The sequence below is a fragment of the Cylas formicarius genome, unplaced genomic scaffold (genome assembly GCF_029955315.1).
Source record: "Cylas formicarius isolate icCylForm1 unplaced genomic scaffold, icCylForm1.1 PGA_scaffold_5__7_contigs__length_24384050, whole genome shotgun sequence".
In the NCBI taxonomy this organism is placed as follows: Eukaryota; Metazoa; Arthropoda; class Insecta; order Coleoptera; family Brentidae; genus Cylas; species Cylas formicarius.
The window spans coordinates 2,895,515-2,915,571 of record NW_026844341.1 but is presented as its reverse complement, the minus strand read 5'-3'; the positions used below and the strand labels follow the sequence as shown (position 1 = coordinate 2,915,571).

General features: G+C 35.5%; 1 protein-coding gene across 1 annotated transcript in view; it reads right to left on the bottom strand.

Moving 5' to 3' along the window:
- LOC132702563 (uncharacterized) overlaps window positions 1-20,057 on the bottom strand; it is a 200,155-nt gene that overhangs the window by 33,250 nt on the left and 146,848 nt on the right. Inside the window, exon 2 of the mRNA XM_060671284.1 lies at window positions 3,873-4,147. Within this exon, the coding sequence (XP_060527267.1) occupies window positions 3,873-4,147 (275 nt within the window). The remainder of the gene's footprint in view (window positions 1-3,872; window positions 4,148-20,057) is intronic.

Sequence of the window (20,057 nt, the reverse complement as noted above, 5' to 3'; positions counted from 1 at the left end):
GGTTTAACTGCTGCCTTTACCTCCCGCAATAATTTACAATAATACCGTTTTTACTCACCGATAGTGGAGAATTATGATACTATTAAATTGTCATTAATTTCACTTTATACCGCCATAAAGGCGTAATAAGGGGAGATATCAGAAAACGAAACATATTTATGTTCCACGTTTTTACTCTACAGTTTTCAAAGAATAGCCTATAGCACATTTGTACACTTTTTAAAGGAAATAGTATATCGGTAATTTCGGCGTAACTTCTATCAGTTAGGTGCTCATCCCGGTTTCGTGCGTACGAGCACTACGTCTTTTTCAAGTATCCAAGTTTATTTACCGAGGCTAAGTGCAAGGCAATCATTCTCGCGCTTAAAATAGATAGAGCCGGCGGTTTTGAACCTGCAGGTTCAAGATCGTTGACTCTGTGAGTTTATTTAAGTGAAGAGTATAAAATTAAAACAAATTTACCGGAACCGACGACTTTAACGGCATTTTAATGGGACATGATGCAGTTTATCGATCGTCCGTTATTTGCCATTTTAATTTTCCGACCTTTTCAGTTGTAAACAGGCACTTTCCATTTCGCTTCCCGAGGCTTGGGGGGAACAATTTTTATTTATCGAATAATGGACGCACGTCCTTGTAGAAGAGAAGTTAACTTTAGTAAATCCTTTTGAGCTCTCTTGAGCGTGACGCGAAATTGATTCGGGGGATGAAGCGTAGTCTGTCGGAGCTTATCGGAGTCACTTTGGTTGTTGTTTTATGAATCGCGTCGACAATGTTAAACCCCAACAAAAAAACAAAAAAAATGTCTGACGTTGATTCCAAAAGTGCGTTAGAAATCTGGATCACATCTTATCAAAGATATAGGCGGTGGCAACTACATTACTCTCTAGAAATTTTAAGCTTAGAAGCGAGAAGAAGAACAGAGGCAATAATAACCACAAGAGAAAGTGCCAAAACGAGCTCTATTACCGCTTTGGCATTTACTAAGGATGTAACTGAGAAACCATTATGAAATCATTTTGAATGAGGTCAAGAAAAATTAAAACCAACAATCAAATCGAAAAATGATTACGACGAAAAATATGACATCTAAAAATTTTTTATGTGGAATAGTAGAAATGGTACCTGATGATTTTACCATTTTATCGATTCCCTAGAAATAAACAACTTCAAGAAATTTGGGTTCGGAGATGATGATAAGTGGATGACGGAAAATGTGTTTGTTCTCAACATTTTCAGAAGAAGATTTTGAACGCAACGCAACCTGCAGTTGAGTGGGAAGAAAAAGGAAAATAAAAAAAAAAACAAAATTCAATAAAAATGAGTCCATCAAAAAGCGTCCGTCCGTCAAACTACGTTCACTCATAAGGATTAAGTATTTCAAAGGAATCGATACTACTGAAGTGCATGAAAAATTGTTTAAAATATGAAAAAAAAACTTTAGTAACAATTGTATTACTATTAAAATAAACCAATATCTGACAATTGTAACAGAGAGAAATAATACCTACAGATTCTAGCAAGTAGAAAAATATACTTGCCTGGGAACGATATTTACTAGAAAGCCGTACAGATACAGGAATCCTTAGTATTTATACATAGTTATGTATTGGAGTGAAGTATACAGGACGTTTTATAATTGAATGTCAATAATGAAGGGGGCGATTTTTGGGTACATTTTAAAAAGAAAACTTCATATGAACATATGTCCTAAATGTCTTCACCTTTGAGATACAGGGTGGTAAAGTTTTTAAAAATAAAATATATTTCTTTAATATCTGTTATACCACTTTAGATATTTTAATGAAATTTGGCGCACATGTGCTATGTACCAAGAGGCATTACTTAGTGTAACACTAAATAATGAAATACACTAGAGGAGGACGTACGGAATTTCACCTGTCTATTTTACCAGACCTTGATGGTACGCCATTGATTTCTCTTAAAATAAAAAACATTCTTACCATCTTAATCATTTCCAAAGAAATTTAATTTCTTGATTTTTCTCAATCGGAAGTGCGGTTTTCACTTAATAAAATAAAAATCTCGTCTTTGCATGGTCATAACAATATCAACTACGTAACCTTGGAGGTGTATTGCTGAATGCTTTATAATTATTTCTTATCATTGCAGTAGGCTGTGAATGATAAATTCTGTTGTCAAGGCGGTTGTTTGACAGCTGTTAAGTTTTTAAATTCAGTTTACTAGGGACGAGTTAGCAGATCTGCACTTTATGTATTGTTCCTAATAATAATAATACCAGATAGGCGATCATTTTCAAATGTACATGGAAGGCTAACACTGAAACAGGTATTTTGAATAAATAATAAAATAAATAATCATTTAAAAGGGGCCCGGCGGACTAAGAACTCTAGAAATTGAAGAAGCACGATGGACATGATGGAAATCCTGGACTTGGTACTAGAAAAATTGGAAATAATCTGAATTTCTCGCCTGTTTTGGTTTGGAAAATATTTGCACAATTTTTTATCGTATCCATACCATATTCAATGAGTCCAAGCGTTGCTTCCCAGAGATTTGGTTTTTGGACAAAATACTATTTACAGATGAAGCTAACGTATCCAGAAATGCAATAAAAAATTTGGATAATAAACATATTTAGGCCATACAATTGTAGAATTTAAATATCAAGAACAGTTTTCCGTAAATGTTTGGGCTGGAATTGTTGGAAATTAGTTAATTAGACCCTTTTTCCTTACAGAAAAGCTAAATGGCCATAACTATCGCCGGTTTTTAGAAGAGGATTTGCCAATATTGCTCCAAGAAGTATCATATTTAATTAGGAACAAGAAACAGGAAAAGAGCTGAAGCGTGCATCCTTCAATGTCGAGAACAGTTTCAACAACTTATTTAGTTTCTATATATTTCTTTTTTCAAAAAGGTTCTTATTAATTTATTAACAGACAATTTTGTTAATAAGAATCTTTTATTATTTATCTTGTTATAAATGTTATGTTATTTCATTAAAACTGTAAAGTTTTCTTTTTTTTCTTCTGAAGCCACAAGAACAAATAGATATTTTGTTTTAGATAGATAATTTATTTTTCATAAAAAAAAAGTTCTTGATTTAAATAGTGCGGTGGCGACCTAATAAACTAAAATATTATTTGTTCGTAGACAGTCAATGGCACGCCACTGATTTCCTTAAAAATATAAATAATTTCTCTGCATGCTGTCATATTAACGACATTGTTATGACCATGCAGAGAAGGGGTTATTAATTTTTAAGTGAAAACCGAATTGAAAAAATTCAAGAAATTAAATTTCTTTAAGAACGATTGGTGATTGTAAGAATAATTTTTAATTTAAGAGAAATCAGTGGCGTACCATAAATGTCTGAAAAAGCAGAAAAGTGAAATTCCGTACGCTTACCACTGGTATATTAAACAAAAATGTGGTATATTAAATAATGACTCTTAATGTGTGCCAAATTTTTATTTTTGAAAATTTTACCAGCCTGTATCTAACAAGTTAAGACGTTTAAGATATATGTTCATATGAAGCTTTCTTTTTAAAATGGATACAAAATTCAAAATCAAAAAAATAACTAAAAATAAAAATGAATATTGGACATTCCAAGGTGATTCGACTGGGAAAAAGTACTGGCGGCTCACAATCAACCAATAAATCGTATGGGTTATACCACGAAGCTCTTTTTCTGTTATAATCAGAGTTTTACTTTGAACAACAGAATATATTAACGATTTGCGTATAAAATCTATAAAAACTTATCGAGACATTTTACGACCAGCGCCACTTCGCCATTTGGTGTCGGATATTACCGCGTCTACTAAATGAAACGCTGTGATTGATAACTTTCTGACGGTAAATAATTATCTCTAGGAACTTACCATCCTGGTTTCGATTTCGATGTCCACCCTGCTTTTAATCTTCCTCCTTTTGGCTCCTAACACGGGAGTGCAAACGAAGAACTTGGACGATCTGTGGCCGTCTCTTCTCCAGCGGTCCAACTGACGCATCACGTGAACGGGCGTCTTGGACGCCGCCTCGTACAAAGCCTTGAGGGCGTCGGTGCGGCTGGCGACGCCAAAGAGGTTGGTGTCCATCGGGTGTTTGGCGGCATAGTGCTCCTTGGTCTGGGCAAAGGAACAGATGTCGCCTTCGGCTGAAACGAAACAAAAATCGAATGAACACGGCGACGAGAGAAGAAAAATGGCGGATAACGCGGTCGTTGAAGCATTATTGGGCATAAATTATCGAAAGATGCAGAGGATCAAATTCCAAGTGGAATTTCTTGCGTACCCGCCCACGATCGATATAACCGATTTTGAGTTCTTTCGAGTCGATCGATCATACTTTATTGAAGGTTGCGATGAGCACGTCATGACGTGGGGAGTGTCGGCGTTGCCAAATTTTTCGTAGTTTCAACCGTCGGTCTATGGCACGTGTTTGTGAACGTTATAATTTTGACTCCCGATCCATTTCCAAAAATCGTCAATATGTTTTGGAGAACAAACGTTTTACCATATTCATGACAATGATCTCAGACACAGAAATTGCGGATAGCAAATCTTGGATTACGCCAATTTGAATTCAGCACAGAAGAACGCTTACAACTTAAAAAATCCAAGCAAAAGGTCGGAAAAACAAACTTTACTCAGAAATATAGGCTATGACAGAAAAAATATCAAATTGCCAATGCATTCGTGCTGGTTTGTAAAAATATATTCAAAAACTAACGGTCGTGGACAAAGTATAGTCTGCAACATGACTACTAAGTAGCAAATCCTAACTAATTCTAATTTTCTTTACCAAATATTCAATAACAAATAATAATGACACAAGGCATTCCTAAGACCGCAAAATATCGCCATAGCGGACACCGGTTAATGCTTTCGTTTTGCGAAATTTATTTCATATGCTGATGAGCAAAAGCTGTCGATGCTCCGACAGTCGCAAGTTTAAGGAGGACCTTGATGGGTTTTATGACTACTGTTTAGGAAACCGACTGTTTTTAAATATTGATAAATGTTAATTAAAAAATGATACAGCTGGAGTAAGTATTAAAGACGTAAAGCATATCAGGGATCTCGGAATAACTATAGACACAAAACTGAGTTTTGAAATTCATATTAAAAAACATAGTGAAAAAGGTTTACAGAAGCTTGGGTTTTATTACAAAGAATTTAAAGATCCCAAGCTTCTGGTCATAATCTATAACTTGATTGATGGTTTTTACTTGATGGAAATCTATTTATCAAAATAAATAAGAACTAAAAGTTCAGATTTTCACGAAATTATATATTTTTACATGACAATTGCTTCGACAACACCGTGTCTCTGTCTTGATATCTTGATAAATATATAATTTCGTGAAAATCTTAACTTTTAATTCTTATTTATTTTGATAATCTATAACGCCTATGTGATATGTGTGATATGGACTCCCCAATATCATAAAAAAGTAAACATAATTGAAAGAATTGAAAAAAAGTTTATTTGTCTCATGAACTTTAGATATAACCACAATCTAATAGATGTATCATATGAAGCAAGCCTTGACTTCTATCATACGTTGAAATTATCTGTTAGGCGAATAATATATAGAGGCATTTTTTTCACAAAATATTGTTAATAACAGAGTAGTCTGTCCAAAGCTATTGGAAAAGTTATCCTTTAATGCTAGGGTGGTAAAAAATAGAACGCTTGCTTTATTCTGTGCGCCTAAATATAGGAAGCAATTCACTAATATCTCTTTTGAAAAGAAATTATAACAGTTACTTTTTACACATAGATATTTTTGCTTTATCACTCAATTCATTTAGGAATCAAGCAATTAGAGTGTTTCGCTCGGACTAAATTACATTTATTTCTAGATTCGTTCTTGTTTCTCTTTTTTTTGGATTTGGAAATAGTTTTGCTTATATTGAATTGAGATTAAGATAAATGTAATTAGTTTTAGTGTACCTTTGTAATTTGTCACGTTAGTTCGTCATGTTAGGGTACCTTGTGATGACAGTCACAAAACTCGCTCTGCACTTTGAGGTCGCAAACAGAGCAAACAAGCAGTGCTGGAGTTACCGCGGTTCGTGTTTTGATGTGCAGTCCAGTGAAAAGCGGCAACACCGCCCGAAGAAATTTCCGTTGGGTGGCCTTGTAGCTTGTGTGGCCAAGTTTAAAAAGCATTTAATGCAGGGTATAGTCAAGTAACGAGTCTAAAAGAGTATAAGGAGCGAAAGTTGGCGGGCGAGACGAAAGAAGCTGCGGTCGCGTCAAGTCATCTCGCCGATTCACCAGAATATTAATATTAAATATGATAATTATGGTTATTATCCGAGGCAGTGTTTAGTTAAAACCGGCCACGGTGATTCCTGCGTTTTAATGTGAATTCCCTTTTGAACAAGCGAGCGTAACCGTAACTAGTAAAAAACGATTGCTTATCGTCCTGGAACCAATTAAATGGACGACTCTTGTGCAAAAAACATTTTTTTACTGCCCCCAATGTGAAGGTCGTTCTAGCGAAACCAGTTAACAGTAGTTAATTTTTTGACAATGACAATAGTGGGACGGGATGGCAAAATTGTGATCTGTCCTTCTATCATCTGTTGGTTTAGAAACTGAATGAGTCTAAGAAGAACGCGAAATACGTGCAGTTTCATTGTCAGTATAAATGTCATTCTTCCTTTCTTTGACTTGGCCCTTTCAAACTCGTGGGTCCCTTGTCGAAGAGACTACAATTTTTTATAGACCGCAACAACAAACCACAACAACACCTGTCTTTATCAAGGCACCATCAGAGAATAAAAGAAAGTGGGATCAATATTTCGCGCAGATGCAACAGGTTTTAAAAACCCAGTATGGTGCAAAAATCACAATTGCGACATAAAAATCTTTTGCTGCATTTGCGACCTATTTTTGTCACAACTGGAATCAGAAACTGTTTCATTGGGATCCTAATAAGTAATATGGTTTATTTCCACTTATTTTTCGCCATATTTGTAGCGCGATATCTCGCGTTTTAACTGTGATTGTTTATGTCTTATGTTGTTTGTTCTCACTGGGGATTAATTAATAATCTAATAGTTTTTTTTTTTAATTAATTAGAATATCATGAACATATTACATCATATTTCTTATATAACATAATTTGACTTTGGTCTTTCAAACTCGTGGGTTCCTTGTCGAAGAGATTACAATTTTTTATAGACCGCAGCAACAAACCACTACAACAACATCACCTGCCTTTATCAAGTCACTATAGAGAGAACTACATATGTTATGTAAATGTCAGTACCGTGTCATGTCCATTTCTAAAATGTATATATAAATACTCAATTGTTTTTGTCGCAATATATGATTTCAATTAATTACCTCTTAACTTTTTATTTCCGTCCTGGATTGTGCCAGATTTTTCACTATAGTTATGTTTTATCTCCGAGAAAATTTATAAGTTTAATATTTTAAAAGCAATAAAAACTATTTTATGGTAAAATGAAACATTAATAAATGAAACTATTTGTCGAAATATCTGTAATAAAGGAATTTACTAACCAAAAAAATTGGCAAGCTAATGATATCAATGTTTGTGTCCGACGGCTTGAAGTTTTTGAGAATTGTACAAAAAAGCAACTGGGGTTTAAAAATATTTAATAGTAAAGTGAGCAATTCTTTTGAACGGATTATCCAAGGGTGGTCAATGCAACAATATTATTATCCTTATTAATTAAGATAATTATTAATTAGTTAATTATTAATTAAGGTAATAATCTTGTTGCATTTTATGTTATTGACCCTTGGATGATCCGTTCAAAAGCAATTGGTCACTTTCTTATATCTATGAACAGACCATACCTCCTACGCTTTGAAGTTACATCAAAATAGTTGTCGTTATTTTTACAGTAAACCAGATGAATAATGCGATAATGAATGCATTAAAAAATTAAAAAAGTCTAGTCAGAAAGTAACAGTTACAACGAAGTCACCCACATAATAAACTATTCTTTATATTAAACTAGGAATCAGCCCGTCATGTTTTTCGCATTTTTAAAAAAAATTTGCTATGCCTCCTCGCATCTTCAAAAATGTATTTACTACTGAATACCGCTTCCTGTACCTCGCTTTGCTTACATGGTCACAGTTTATTATTCTTCATCAACATGGAACAGACTATAAACATTAAAAAAAAAACGATTTAATGAATCTCGTCAGATTCATCTTCTTTCGCGACCGACTAGGCTAATAATGGCTTGGGCTGTCACCGACGAAGAATATCATAATATCTTTAAACAGCTGCTGCTTGTAATTTCTGTTACTTTATCTCCGAGTTTGTTCCTTTTTTGGCCTCTGCGCCGCTGAGCGTAAAGCTTGGCACTAGACGCGGACTGTTTCTTTTTGGTATTCGGAAAATAGCTGCCGCTGAAAGGTTGTAAAAGTCACTTTTATATCCCCATTGCGGCACATTAATTTATGTACTGGGTAATTCATTATTTATAACGGGGTACTAATAAGTTAGAAATTGATAGTAATAAATATTTGAGTAAAATTATTACCATTATTGACAAGACAAGACAATGTTAGTAATCATAACTAGAAGTTTTTTTGGCGCAAATGCTACACAAGAATTTTAAAAATGTGCTTTTGGATTACTGAGAAGTCGTAGAAAGTTACATATGCTATTCTTTCAAATAGTTATTAAATACTCTTGTCACTATAGTAATCTTGTGAAAGGAGTTGTATAAACAATTTGATATAATAACAATTCTGATGATCTGAAACCCCGCCGAATATACAGAAATAAGTATTTTGTCCTAGAGACTAATTGCATTTGTCCGTCCTCATCTTGACTATGGATCTTTTGTTTAGACAAATTAGATAACACAAATATCCAAAAGTATAATTATAAATTTCAAGCTGAATCTGACACTAGAAATTTGTATATATAAGTATTCTGCTGGTGTAAAATTTTTATACAGGTAAAGCACGGAATCCTTTATCAATTTTCAACAAACTCTTCTTCTTGGAGCAGCCAAATTGATATGTCGACACCGTTGTAGTTCTAGCCTGTTTTGTTATGAGGAATGTGTTTCATAATCAAATCAGCTCTGTTTTTGTTGTCTGAATTTTCTTATTTATTTTTCATTTTTTATTTTTAAATTTTAACTTTGTAATAGAAATATTTTACGCGACAGTTCCTACGTATTCTCTGTGTTAAGATTTCTTGCTTCTTTCTTCTTCTTTCGATTTATATTCTTCTTCTTTTCGTTTGTTGTCTAGCTTCAGATGTCGATCATCGTCATGTTTCTGATCTTTGGAACCTTAGTAATCGCTCTTTTGCATTGCACTTTTTCATGTACTATGAGGCATAGGTACTGATATTGAGGACCTTCTTATTATACATCCGAAATATTGCACAATTTTCCTCTTTGTGCTGTTCAAGAGTTACCGTCCCGTCTCCATTATCCTGAGGCGAAGTATGCTTTTATGTCTCGCAACCATAAAGCAGGGTATCGGAAAAGGATTAATAGACTTGTATTACATGGAAGTGGTTTCCCTGGTCCATTCATCAGCGTCAGCATTCGCATTCAGTCAATTGTCTAACTAGATATTTAAAGTAGTCTACTCTCTCTATCTTCTCTGCAGACCCAAATGTGCCATTCTTTTTTGTAGTATTAATTTTGAGACCTCTTCGGTCGCTTACTTCATTATTTTGCTTTGCTTTGCAAAGGCTTTCCTGAATACAAAAATATTCAGAGAAGGCTAAGTAAAAAACTACCCTCTTTAAATGTAGAAAAAAATCTGAGTACATGCATTATCATTTAAAGGACTTTGAGTTTGGTGGTGATTGGTTGTGGTGTGAGTGGTATTTCAGTAGTTTAATTAACACCTTAAACTCTCTGGCGCAATAGCTTTTTCGACGTCAGTGATGTTTTTTTGCTTTTTTGAAGTGTAAACAAAACAAAGCCTCCAATGTTATAAAGAGCAGATCGCCTGGCCTTTTTCCTTCCTGGTATAGTTTATCAAAAAGGTAATACTTTCTTCATCGATAAATTGAAGAAGTTCAGTTTGCTGGAACTTTTGTGTCTCTATTGCAAACAGTATCCACTCTATAAAAACTGAGTTCAATTGATTGTGGTGTCATCCGAAGTTTTCTCATTTAATCACCGCCACATTCGAATCCCCGAACCGCCGCCCATGGCAATAACTCACAATTAAAAACGCTTTCAGATTTCTATGCTCTTGAGGACTCGTTTTAAGCGGCCCATTCTGCGGCCCGAGGTTAATAAAATTTAACGCTTAACCTACTCAATTACACGAACACGTACTGTGCCGCATTTTTTTTATTGGTCGGACGCGTGAGACCGCTTTAAGTTTAATGGGGTGGTAATTTGATTTAACCAAACTAGATTAGGGACACTTCGACAATGTTGACGGCAATAATTACGAGCGACAAAGGTCGCACTGTTGCACTAAACAGTATAAATTTATTAGTAATTGATTTCGGATTAAATTTGTACGGCACGCACAATGTCTTGATTGTTTGTCCATGTTTCCTACACTTATATAAACGGCTAGTATTTTTAAATTAAAACTAACGAACCAAGAATAAATGGGGCTCCCAAAGACGTGCCTCAGTTGCTGCAGTCACTTTTTTGCACAATAGAGGTTTTCATATCTCGTATGATTTTGCAAACGTTCGCAAATAGGCAGAGCTCTATCTATAACTCTCCTATATGGGACCAAACATGACGTGCCAATTACGGTTAAACTATACATGTTGTATATGTCAATATGCTGACGCTAGATAGGAATGCAAAATATCTCCAGCAATATAAACTGTTCTAGAAAGTTCCACTTTGGAGTTTAACGGAGGCTGAAGTGAATCCGAGACTTGCAAAATAAGAAAGTGAAGATAAAAAAGCGATCAGGTTCAGATTTGAAGGGGTATGGTTGCCAGAAGAAGGCTACCCCCAACCAATTACTTAGTAGTCACTTGGTTGTTCCACAGATGTTCAAGAGGGTGTCAGACTAAATATATTGTTTTGTTAGCGTAATTGGAGTATATAGCTTTATAAAAACCAACATAAATAATTCTAAAATGAATTCGAAATTGAGGGCGATATAATTTCATCCGACCGAGGAGCTAGGAGGGGGTGTAAGGTATATAGAAGAGCAATTCACAGCCTCTCGTATACAAATGCCAACCTCATCTACACGAGCTACAACTTTAGTTGTCTACTAACTAACGAGGATATGGCGACCGAATGACTACCGGGATAAGTCGTCCCCTACCTAATGGTCAACGGCTTCGGGTGGAGGAACCATTAGGTGCAAGAGCACCTCATTATCCTGAGGTTGAGTAATTGACCTCAAATCCGGAAGAATCACTGTAAAGATCAACGGCATTGAGGTGTAGAAGGCAAGGAGAAACCATTACATTAAAGGTCCACTGGATATTTCAAGAACAATCGACATGGCTATGTTCAGATCAAATCAGTTCTGAGTTTCAAGCTCTCCAATCGGATCTCCGAACAGTAGAATGAGAAATGATAGCATTAAATTAAGGCAACCTAGGAGAATATGTATTGGAACGTTAAGATAATGGCTCAATAAGGAATGGATCGGCTAAAAATAGTAATAATGGGCGTCAGTGAGATGAGATGACTTGGTGCGAGTTACTGCGATATTGACAACTATAGAATATATTACTCCGGAATAACGGATGGAATGTACGATCATGGTGTAGGAATAATCATACAGTAAAAGGATTATGCTTCTTCAAGTAAATACTTCGCCTGTCAAAATTAACATAATTCAAGTTTACGCACCGACCACAGAGCACAGTGATGAAGAATTTTATACAAAGATTCACGACTTGATAAGAAAGTTTCGGAAACATGAACTCCTAATACTAATGGGAGCCTTTAACGCTAAAGTAGGCAGAGGAAGAATGGGCGGACATATGGGGCCTTACAGACTTGGAGATAGGAATGACAGAGGAGAAACTTTCAGTACATTCGTAGCCGAACACAACCTAGTTATATTAAACACATTCTATAGACTACCACCAAGACGAATATATACGTGGAAATCACCCAGAGATAACGAAAAGGACGTCATCATAAGAAATCAGATCGATTACATCCTGGTAAATCACAGACACAGGAATAATTTTACCAGTGTGAAAACATATCCCGGCGCCGATATACAATCCGATCACAACCCAGTAATAGGAGACTTAAAGACTTAAAGACACGAACATACGAAATCAGGTAACACAAATCATTAATAGTGCACCCAGAAAAAAGAAGTTTTTAAAGACCCGAATCAGAAAATCCAGGCACTAAACAGAACGGTGGAAAATGTCAAAAAAGAACTACTCAAAAACGACAATGACAACAGAAAATCTTGGATAACAGAAGAAATCCTACAACTTATCGAAGTAAGAAGAAAACACAAGAACGATATTACAAAATACCAACTTATACAAAGAAAGATCAGAGAAGCGAAACAAAAAGAAATAGAAGGAAAATGTCAAGAAATTGAAAAGCTACAAAGTAAATTTGATGGGTTCAAAGTACACAAAAAAATTAAAGAAATAAATGGAATGTATAAGAAAAAAACCGTAGGTAAGCTATTCAACGAAATCAGAGAATTGATTTGTAACCGAAAAGACATTAAAGAAACATGGGAAAAATATATAAAAAAAATATTCCACGACAGAAGAAGAGACTCACCAACCTCCCAAGCAGAAACTGGTCCCAAAATACTAATTGATGAAACTAGGGCCGTCATTAAGTCCTTGAAAGAAGGAAAAGCTCCAGGGCCAGACGCAATACAATTAGAATTTTTCAAACTTCTTGATGACAACTCTGTAGAACTACTAATGACCATTTTTAACGACATCTAGACACAGGAAACATCCCACAATGACACCAAAAAAAAAATTGTGAGCTAAAAGATGTGGGGACTACAGATTAATCAGCTTGATGAGTCACTCGCTGAAACTATTTCTTAAGATAATTCACCGAAGAATATACAGGATATGCCAAGAAAGAGTAGCAGACACGCAGTTTGGCTTTACGAAAGGAGTTGGTACAAAAGATGCTTTGTTTAGTCTGCAAGTGCTATTCCAACGATGCCATGATGTGAACTGTGACGAATATGTTTGCTTTATCGATTATGAGAAAGCGTTTGATAAGGTACAACACGAGAGGATGATGCAAGTATTGAAGAATACTCGCATGGACGACAAGGATATTAGAATCTTAAGAAACTTATACTGGAATCAAACAGCTATCATAAAGTCTGATACAGATAAGCAAGTCAATGCCATTGCTATACAATGTGGCGTTAGGCAGGGATGCATTCTTTCTCCTTTGATATTCAACTTGTACTCGGAGGAATTATTCGCTACAGCCTTGGAAAATATCGACAATGGAATTCTACTGAACGGAGAACGCATTAACAACATTCGATACGTAGACGACACTGCTGTGTTCGCTGATAGCTTGAATGGCTTGCAAGAGTTAATGAACATGATAAACGACGTCAGTGACCATAAGCATGAACATTAGTAAAACCAAGTTCATGATAATAACTATACAAAATATCCAAAACTGTCAACTGTTCATTAGAGAAAGATGGGGACGGGTTCCTAAGTCTACTTATCTGGAAACGATAATTAATGAACAATAGGATCACTCTCAAGAGATTAAGTGCAGAATAGAGAAAGTAAGGTAAGACTTTATCAAAATGTTTTCTTAACGCTCCTCTACGGGGTAGAGTAGTGGACACTAACCGAGGCAACGCAAAAAAGGCTGGAAGCATTTGAAATGTGGCTGTACCGAAGAATTCAGAAGATTTCATGGGTGGACAGGGCATCAAATGCTGGAGAGAATGAACAAGGAAAAGGAAGTAATAAGCACTATAAAGAGAAGAAAACTAGAGTACATAGGCCATATAATGTGAAACGACAGCAAATACCATCTTTCAAAGAATTACTCCAAGGAAAAGTTGACGGTAAGAGAGGACCTGGAAGATGAAGAATATCATGGTTGAAGAATTTAAGAACATGGTTTTCCAAAACAACCACACAGCCGAGAAAAAGGTCATCATAGCCAGAGTGATCGCTGATATTCGAAACGAATAAGCACCACCTGAAGATGCAGAAGAGGAGCTCATGTATGTTTTACAAAAATAATAATCCAGAGGTAAGCAAAAACTGCTGAGCGGGCGGAGAGCCGATCAGGTTAAGACTTGAAAGTGACTTCAACCAAAAAGCTGTTTTAGAGAGTGTTAATTTGTCGATACTGAAATGAACTCTAAACTCGGAAATATTTTAATTAATTCTATTAGCTTAACTGCCCCATCAGAACAACATCCACAAAGGCATTTTCCTTAAAGAGAATGCAAAATTGAGAGTAACATAATTGAAGAGCTCACTAGCAGTCGCTGAAGTGTTTTGCAAAATCAAAACCGTAATATAAAGATAAGCGAAAAGTAATAACTGGGCGGAGAATTGATCAGGTTCAGAATTGATGGGACAGTAAGCCAACACTTTAAAAAATATTTGCTCACAGTCTCCCTAACTTAAATTTACTGGAGGAGAATGTGAGTGTTTCTCGGTTGTATTTTGTCCATTGTGTCCATTGTCACAAGATCTAGACTAATTCTTACTCCTTATGATGACCCACGCTTGGTTAGACATATTCAATGACTACTTGCCTATCAAAAGTTATATAATAAATATAATGAAATAAGAATTAACACTTTTTGGATACGACTATAAGTCCTATAAATCGGAAGCCATCATTACTATAGCAAGACGGAGGTGGTAAGACCAATGTTAGCGTACGGAGCAGTTTGGTAGACAATGAATGACAGATGGAGGCAATAATGCATTACTACAGCAATGAACACAACGCTCACTACAGGCCTTGTTAAACATTACCAGACTCAAATATCGAGAGAGAGAAAATTAAAAAAAGAAGGAGTAGGAGCTGGAATATGCGAGCCGAAGGCAAAAACAAAAGTTTCTATTCCATTGGGTAAATTACCAACAGTGCTCCAAGCTGAGATCACCGCAATAGAACAAAAGCTACACCAAGGAGCCACTATCGAAGTGCTGGAGTCTGGTCAGGGAGACGAACCTGCATAACGCTCTATAACTATGGAGAGAGTCAAAATAGATCCTCATTGACGGAGAGGCAGATTGATGGTTCACAAAATCTGAATCTAACACGGAGTTATGTTATAAGAATAAGCGGATTAATCGAGAGATTCGAACTAGAACTGATTTTGAAATTCTTGAGAAGTCAATTGTTATCATTTGGTAGTTAGTAACCTGTTTTTTAACTTTATTTTTAAGGGAAATGAATCATGGTTAACCAAAGTCCAGCAAAGCATGGGTTTTGAATACAATCATCAATTAAAAAATTATAAAAGCCTCTCCCCATAAAAAAAAAATTCACGCTCGCAAGGAAACAGAGCGGACCCAACCTAGCGTAGTCGGCCCATTCATATCCTAATAAACTTAACATAAACATGTGCACTTATGCGTGCTTGTACGAAGTGTTTGCGCCTTCAAATTCGACGTAGGCGACAGAGGCGCGCTCGGTGGGCGTCGAAACAGGAATCGAATACCAGTTGCATTCATTGTGTCAAAAGGGCACCGAACGTGAGTCTGTTGCCCCGGAGCTGAGCAGCTTTTCAAAATTACTATGCCCGTCGATTAAAGCTCGTTAACACGGTAACAATTAGCACCGTCTCGGAAGCAGAGTTGTTTCGCAATAATTTGCGTAAACAAAATTGAAATTTCATTGAGATTTCTTGATTTACATAAAATTCGTTTCACACAGCACATTTTAATAGGCGATTCTACAAATTTCACAATATTTGAAACTTATTTATTAATGTATAAATGTTAAAATTACATGGCACCATGCAATAGAAACATATACTTATTCTACTAGCCCTCACACGGATGTTTTGTATATAACCACTTTAAAAATCATTGTTTCCAGAGACCTGATATACAATGGGAGTTTATATTTTATTGGAGCAATGTGGAGGGATACATAACGACAACTTAAAAAGTCAATTTTTATGACATAACCTCTCACGGGTGTTGTAATCTCTGTAACAGATCAGATTTGTCGCTATTTTGTTTTACATAGATCAGTTTCAACAAATAGACATTCTTTATTCGTGCAGATATGATTTAAATAAAAGCTATTCTTACTATACCACAGTGATTGAAGGTTGAAGAACTATGTGTCGAAAATTTTATTTTTTCAGGACTGTTAAACTCATAAATATGACTCAGCAAAATCGATCCTGGTAAGAAGGTAACTTGTCTACGATCTAAGAGATAACCTTATAACAAGTTAGTGCTGCTGTCGCAAAGGCGCTAAGTATTTCATTAATCGACAAGTCACAATAAATGGAACCGACAAAAATTTTGCCAAATCAAAATAGCAAAACTAACCAAAACTAAATATTTTAAAAATTAAAATAATTTGCAAACTGCAAAATACATTAAATTGAAATTAATGTGCTAATGTTTTTTTCATTTTTTTAGTTTCGAATCAGTCATAGAAATAAAGTATAAAATATTTTAACAATTTTACAACATAATATTGAAAACATACAATATACATAAATCATAAAGCATAATTTAACATTTTAATTTAACATTAATTCTGAACGAAGATTATCATAGAAACTTATCACCGAAAGTGGGGAGTAGAAGGGGTGCAATCAAACTTCTTCAAGCTGTAAAAGGATTGCTTTATTAAAAAGTATTTGACTAAGTTCTTGGACCTGTTTATTGTAAGTTGTTTTGTGTCGGGCTTAACAATATTAAAGTTATTAAGTTTATTAAAACTTAGACCAATCAATCAACAGAAAGAACAAAACGAATAGTTATTTTTTTATAATTCCTTCTATGGGAAAAAAGTGACCTTGGTCAATATCGTTAATTAGGTCCGCATCTATTGCAACAACTGTTGTTTTTATTCATTCATTGATTGTTGTTGGAATCCAGGGCGCTGTACTCGGACCTCATAGGATGGCAGATAGTCCGGGAGCCCTGGACCTTTTTTGAAAATGATAAGCAACAAGCTAATTCTTTGGAAATCGTTTCATTTCATCAAGACGCCCAACCTTTTCCTCTACGAAAATTATCAGATAGCTAACTATACACGCAGGTATAAAATCATGTCAATTTAGTTACAACACCAAAATGATCAGCAACAGTTTAGTTTTTAGCTAAATCTATAGATGTTGAAATATATAATTTGAAATTAAATTTGGCCTACAAACAAATAGGTTTGGTATAGGGTGGCCACCCCCAAGTTGTATCTATTATTTAGTAGTAGTAGTAGTATTTTTCAGTCCTACACTTTATAGTTGTTGACCTCATGATAATACGTTATTCAACTGTGGGACACCAAAATTAAATGAAACTTTATGACATTTTCTATCTAAATCAATTAATGTCTTACATAAAAATAGGTAGATTTCGCTAGTCCAACAAAAAATAGGTTGCAAGTTCGACTCTTGAACATTATTCCTGCTTAACCTCTAAATTACGATCTAACCTATACATTTAGTTGAGCGATTAACTTTTTTTGTTCTTAAAATATTCCTACAGCCATTATATATGATGCTGTTTTATATAGGGTGTTTTTTTCGATGTATAGAACTTTAAGTTGCAATAAAACAACGATGGATTATTCGATTGACATGAATTTTATTTATCCGAAAGATACTCTTGTGGCATTACATTTTAAATATCATTTCTGGTACATGACCGCCACGGCTGGCGCGGATGTAGTCCAATCTGGACGTCCAATTTTCGATGACTTTTTACAACATTTGTGGCCGTATATCGGCAAAAACACGGCGAATATTGTCTTCCAAATGGTCAAGCGTTTGTGGCTTATCCGCATAGACCAATGACTTTACATAGCCCCACAGAAAGTAGTCTAGCGGTGCTAAATCACAAAATCTTGGAGGTCAATTCACAGGTCCAAAACGTGAAATTAGGCGGTCACCAAACGTGTCTTTCAATAAATTGATTGTGGCACGAGCTGTGTGACATGTTGCGCCGTCTTGTTGAAACCACATCCCCTGGATATCATGGTTATTGAATTTAGGAATGAAAGAGTTAGTAATCATAGCTCTATACCGATCACCATTGACTGTAACGTTCTGGCCATCATCGTTTTTGAAGAAGTACGGACCAATGATTCCACCAGCCCATAAAGCGCACCGAACAGTCGGTTTTTCTGGATGTAAAGGTGTTTCGACATATACTTGAGGATTAGCTTCGCTCCAAATACGGCAGTTTTGTTTGTTGACGTAGCCATTCAACCAGAAGTGCACTTCATCGCTAAACAAAATTCGCTTATGAAAATCGACTGTCTACGTCCAACATCGGAGATGGAAGGACCTCTGAAGCAGCTCGCCACTCATGCTAGCGAAACGTTAGGAAGTAATTCCAATCGACGACGGCCTTTAAACCCGAACCAAGATAATAGCTTATCAACGGGCCGCGAAAGCCTTAACCAATTTAATGTGATCATTTGTTTATAAAAATTATTAGCAAGCTACAGTAAAAAATAATAGATACAACTTTGAGGGGGTGGCCACCCTATACCAAACCTATTTGTTTGTGGGCCAAATTTAATTTCAAATTATATATTTCCATATCTGTAGATTTAGCTAAAAACTAAACTGTTGGTGATCATTTTGGTACGGTAACTAAATTGAGATGATTTTATACCTGCGTGTATAGTTAGCTACCTGACACAATAATTTTCGTAGAGGAAAAGGTCGGGCGTTTTGATGATATGAAACGCTTTCCAAAGAATTAGCTTGTTGCTTATCATTTTGAAAAAAGGTCCAGGGCTCTCGGACTAACAGTCCTGTCATGATTCGTACCAAATTGTGTCTCTAAGTGACGAGTGTCCTAACCACGACCAGAACGCGATTTCTTGCCATATACCGTCCATAGTTGCATAGTTGCGCATTCATAAATTAATATTTGTAAAATTGCACCACCATCCGATTTACTTTGCGTTTCAAGGTTCTATTATCATACAGCACACTGCAACTGTCTGCAAAACTTATACATCGACCGAATTTACTATTTGTACAAAGGGATAATCTGTCACAGGAACTTTAAACTCTGGAATATCTATGGAAAATAAAAATGCCAAAAAAAAAAAGACTTACATTAATCTCACTTAGCACTCATCTCACTACAGTGGTTTAGAACGACGAAAAAAGAATGTAGGGAATTGAAAGAATTAGGTGGAAAAGATAACTAACCAAAGAGAACAAGTTTTAATGAAAACTACGCCAGTTTGAGTGGGAACGGAATTCCAAAAAGATTCCTTCCTGCCTTTGAGGACTTCGTTTTAAAAAAACTTCGCACGTTTTCTTCTCACCTTGTCGTAAAAGTCGGGCGTAATAAAATTCCCTATCGTATTTAAATTTCATGCGAGCGGACCGTAAAAAACTTATAAAAATATGCAAACCTCCGGCCGCAGCTCCCCTTCAAACGCGGGGGGCCATATTTTCAACGGGCGGCACGCCTTGAAGATAAAAATTTGGAGGTCGTAATCGCTCGCTCTTTGTCGCGTCACGCTCGTTTGTTTTTAAACAAATGAAGACCTTTTGGCATCTTTAACGTCAAGTGGAGCGCGAGTGGTTTTTGTTGAATGCCACGGAACGGGATTATATAAATTCTTGGCGCGTCACGATTTATAAATATTACGTCTGGGCGGAGTGCGGAATAAAATTTTAGCAGTGAAAAATGTTGAAAGTATGGAGCTGAGGGCGGCTTTAACGACGAAAGTCTGAACAATATCTTGGGAAAATATGAAAAAATTGATGAATAAAATTAGTTCTATCAGCCATATGCCGAAAAAATATTATTTTGCTATGGAGATTTTTCTATACTAGCTTTAAATAATAATAACACAATTTATTCAGCAATATTCAACTATATATTGGAAAAAAGAAGAAGAAGTTTAAGAGAAACAATGCATAACAATTATTTTTAAATT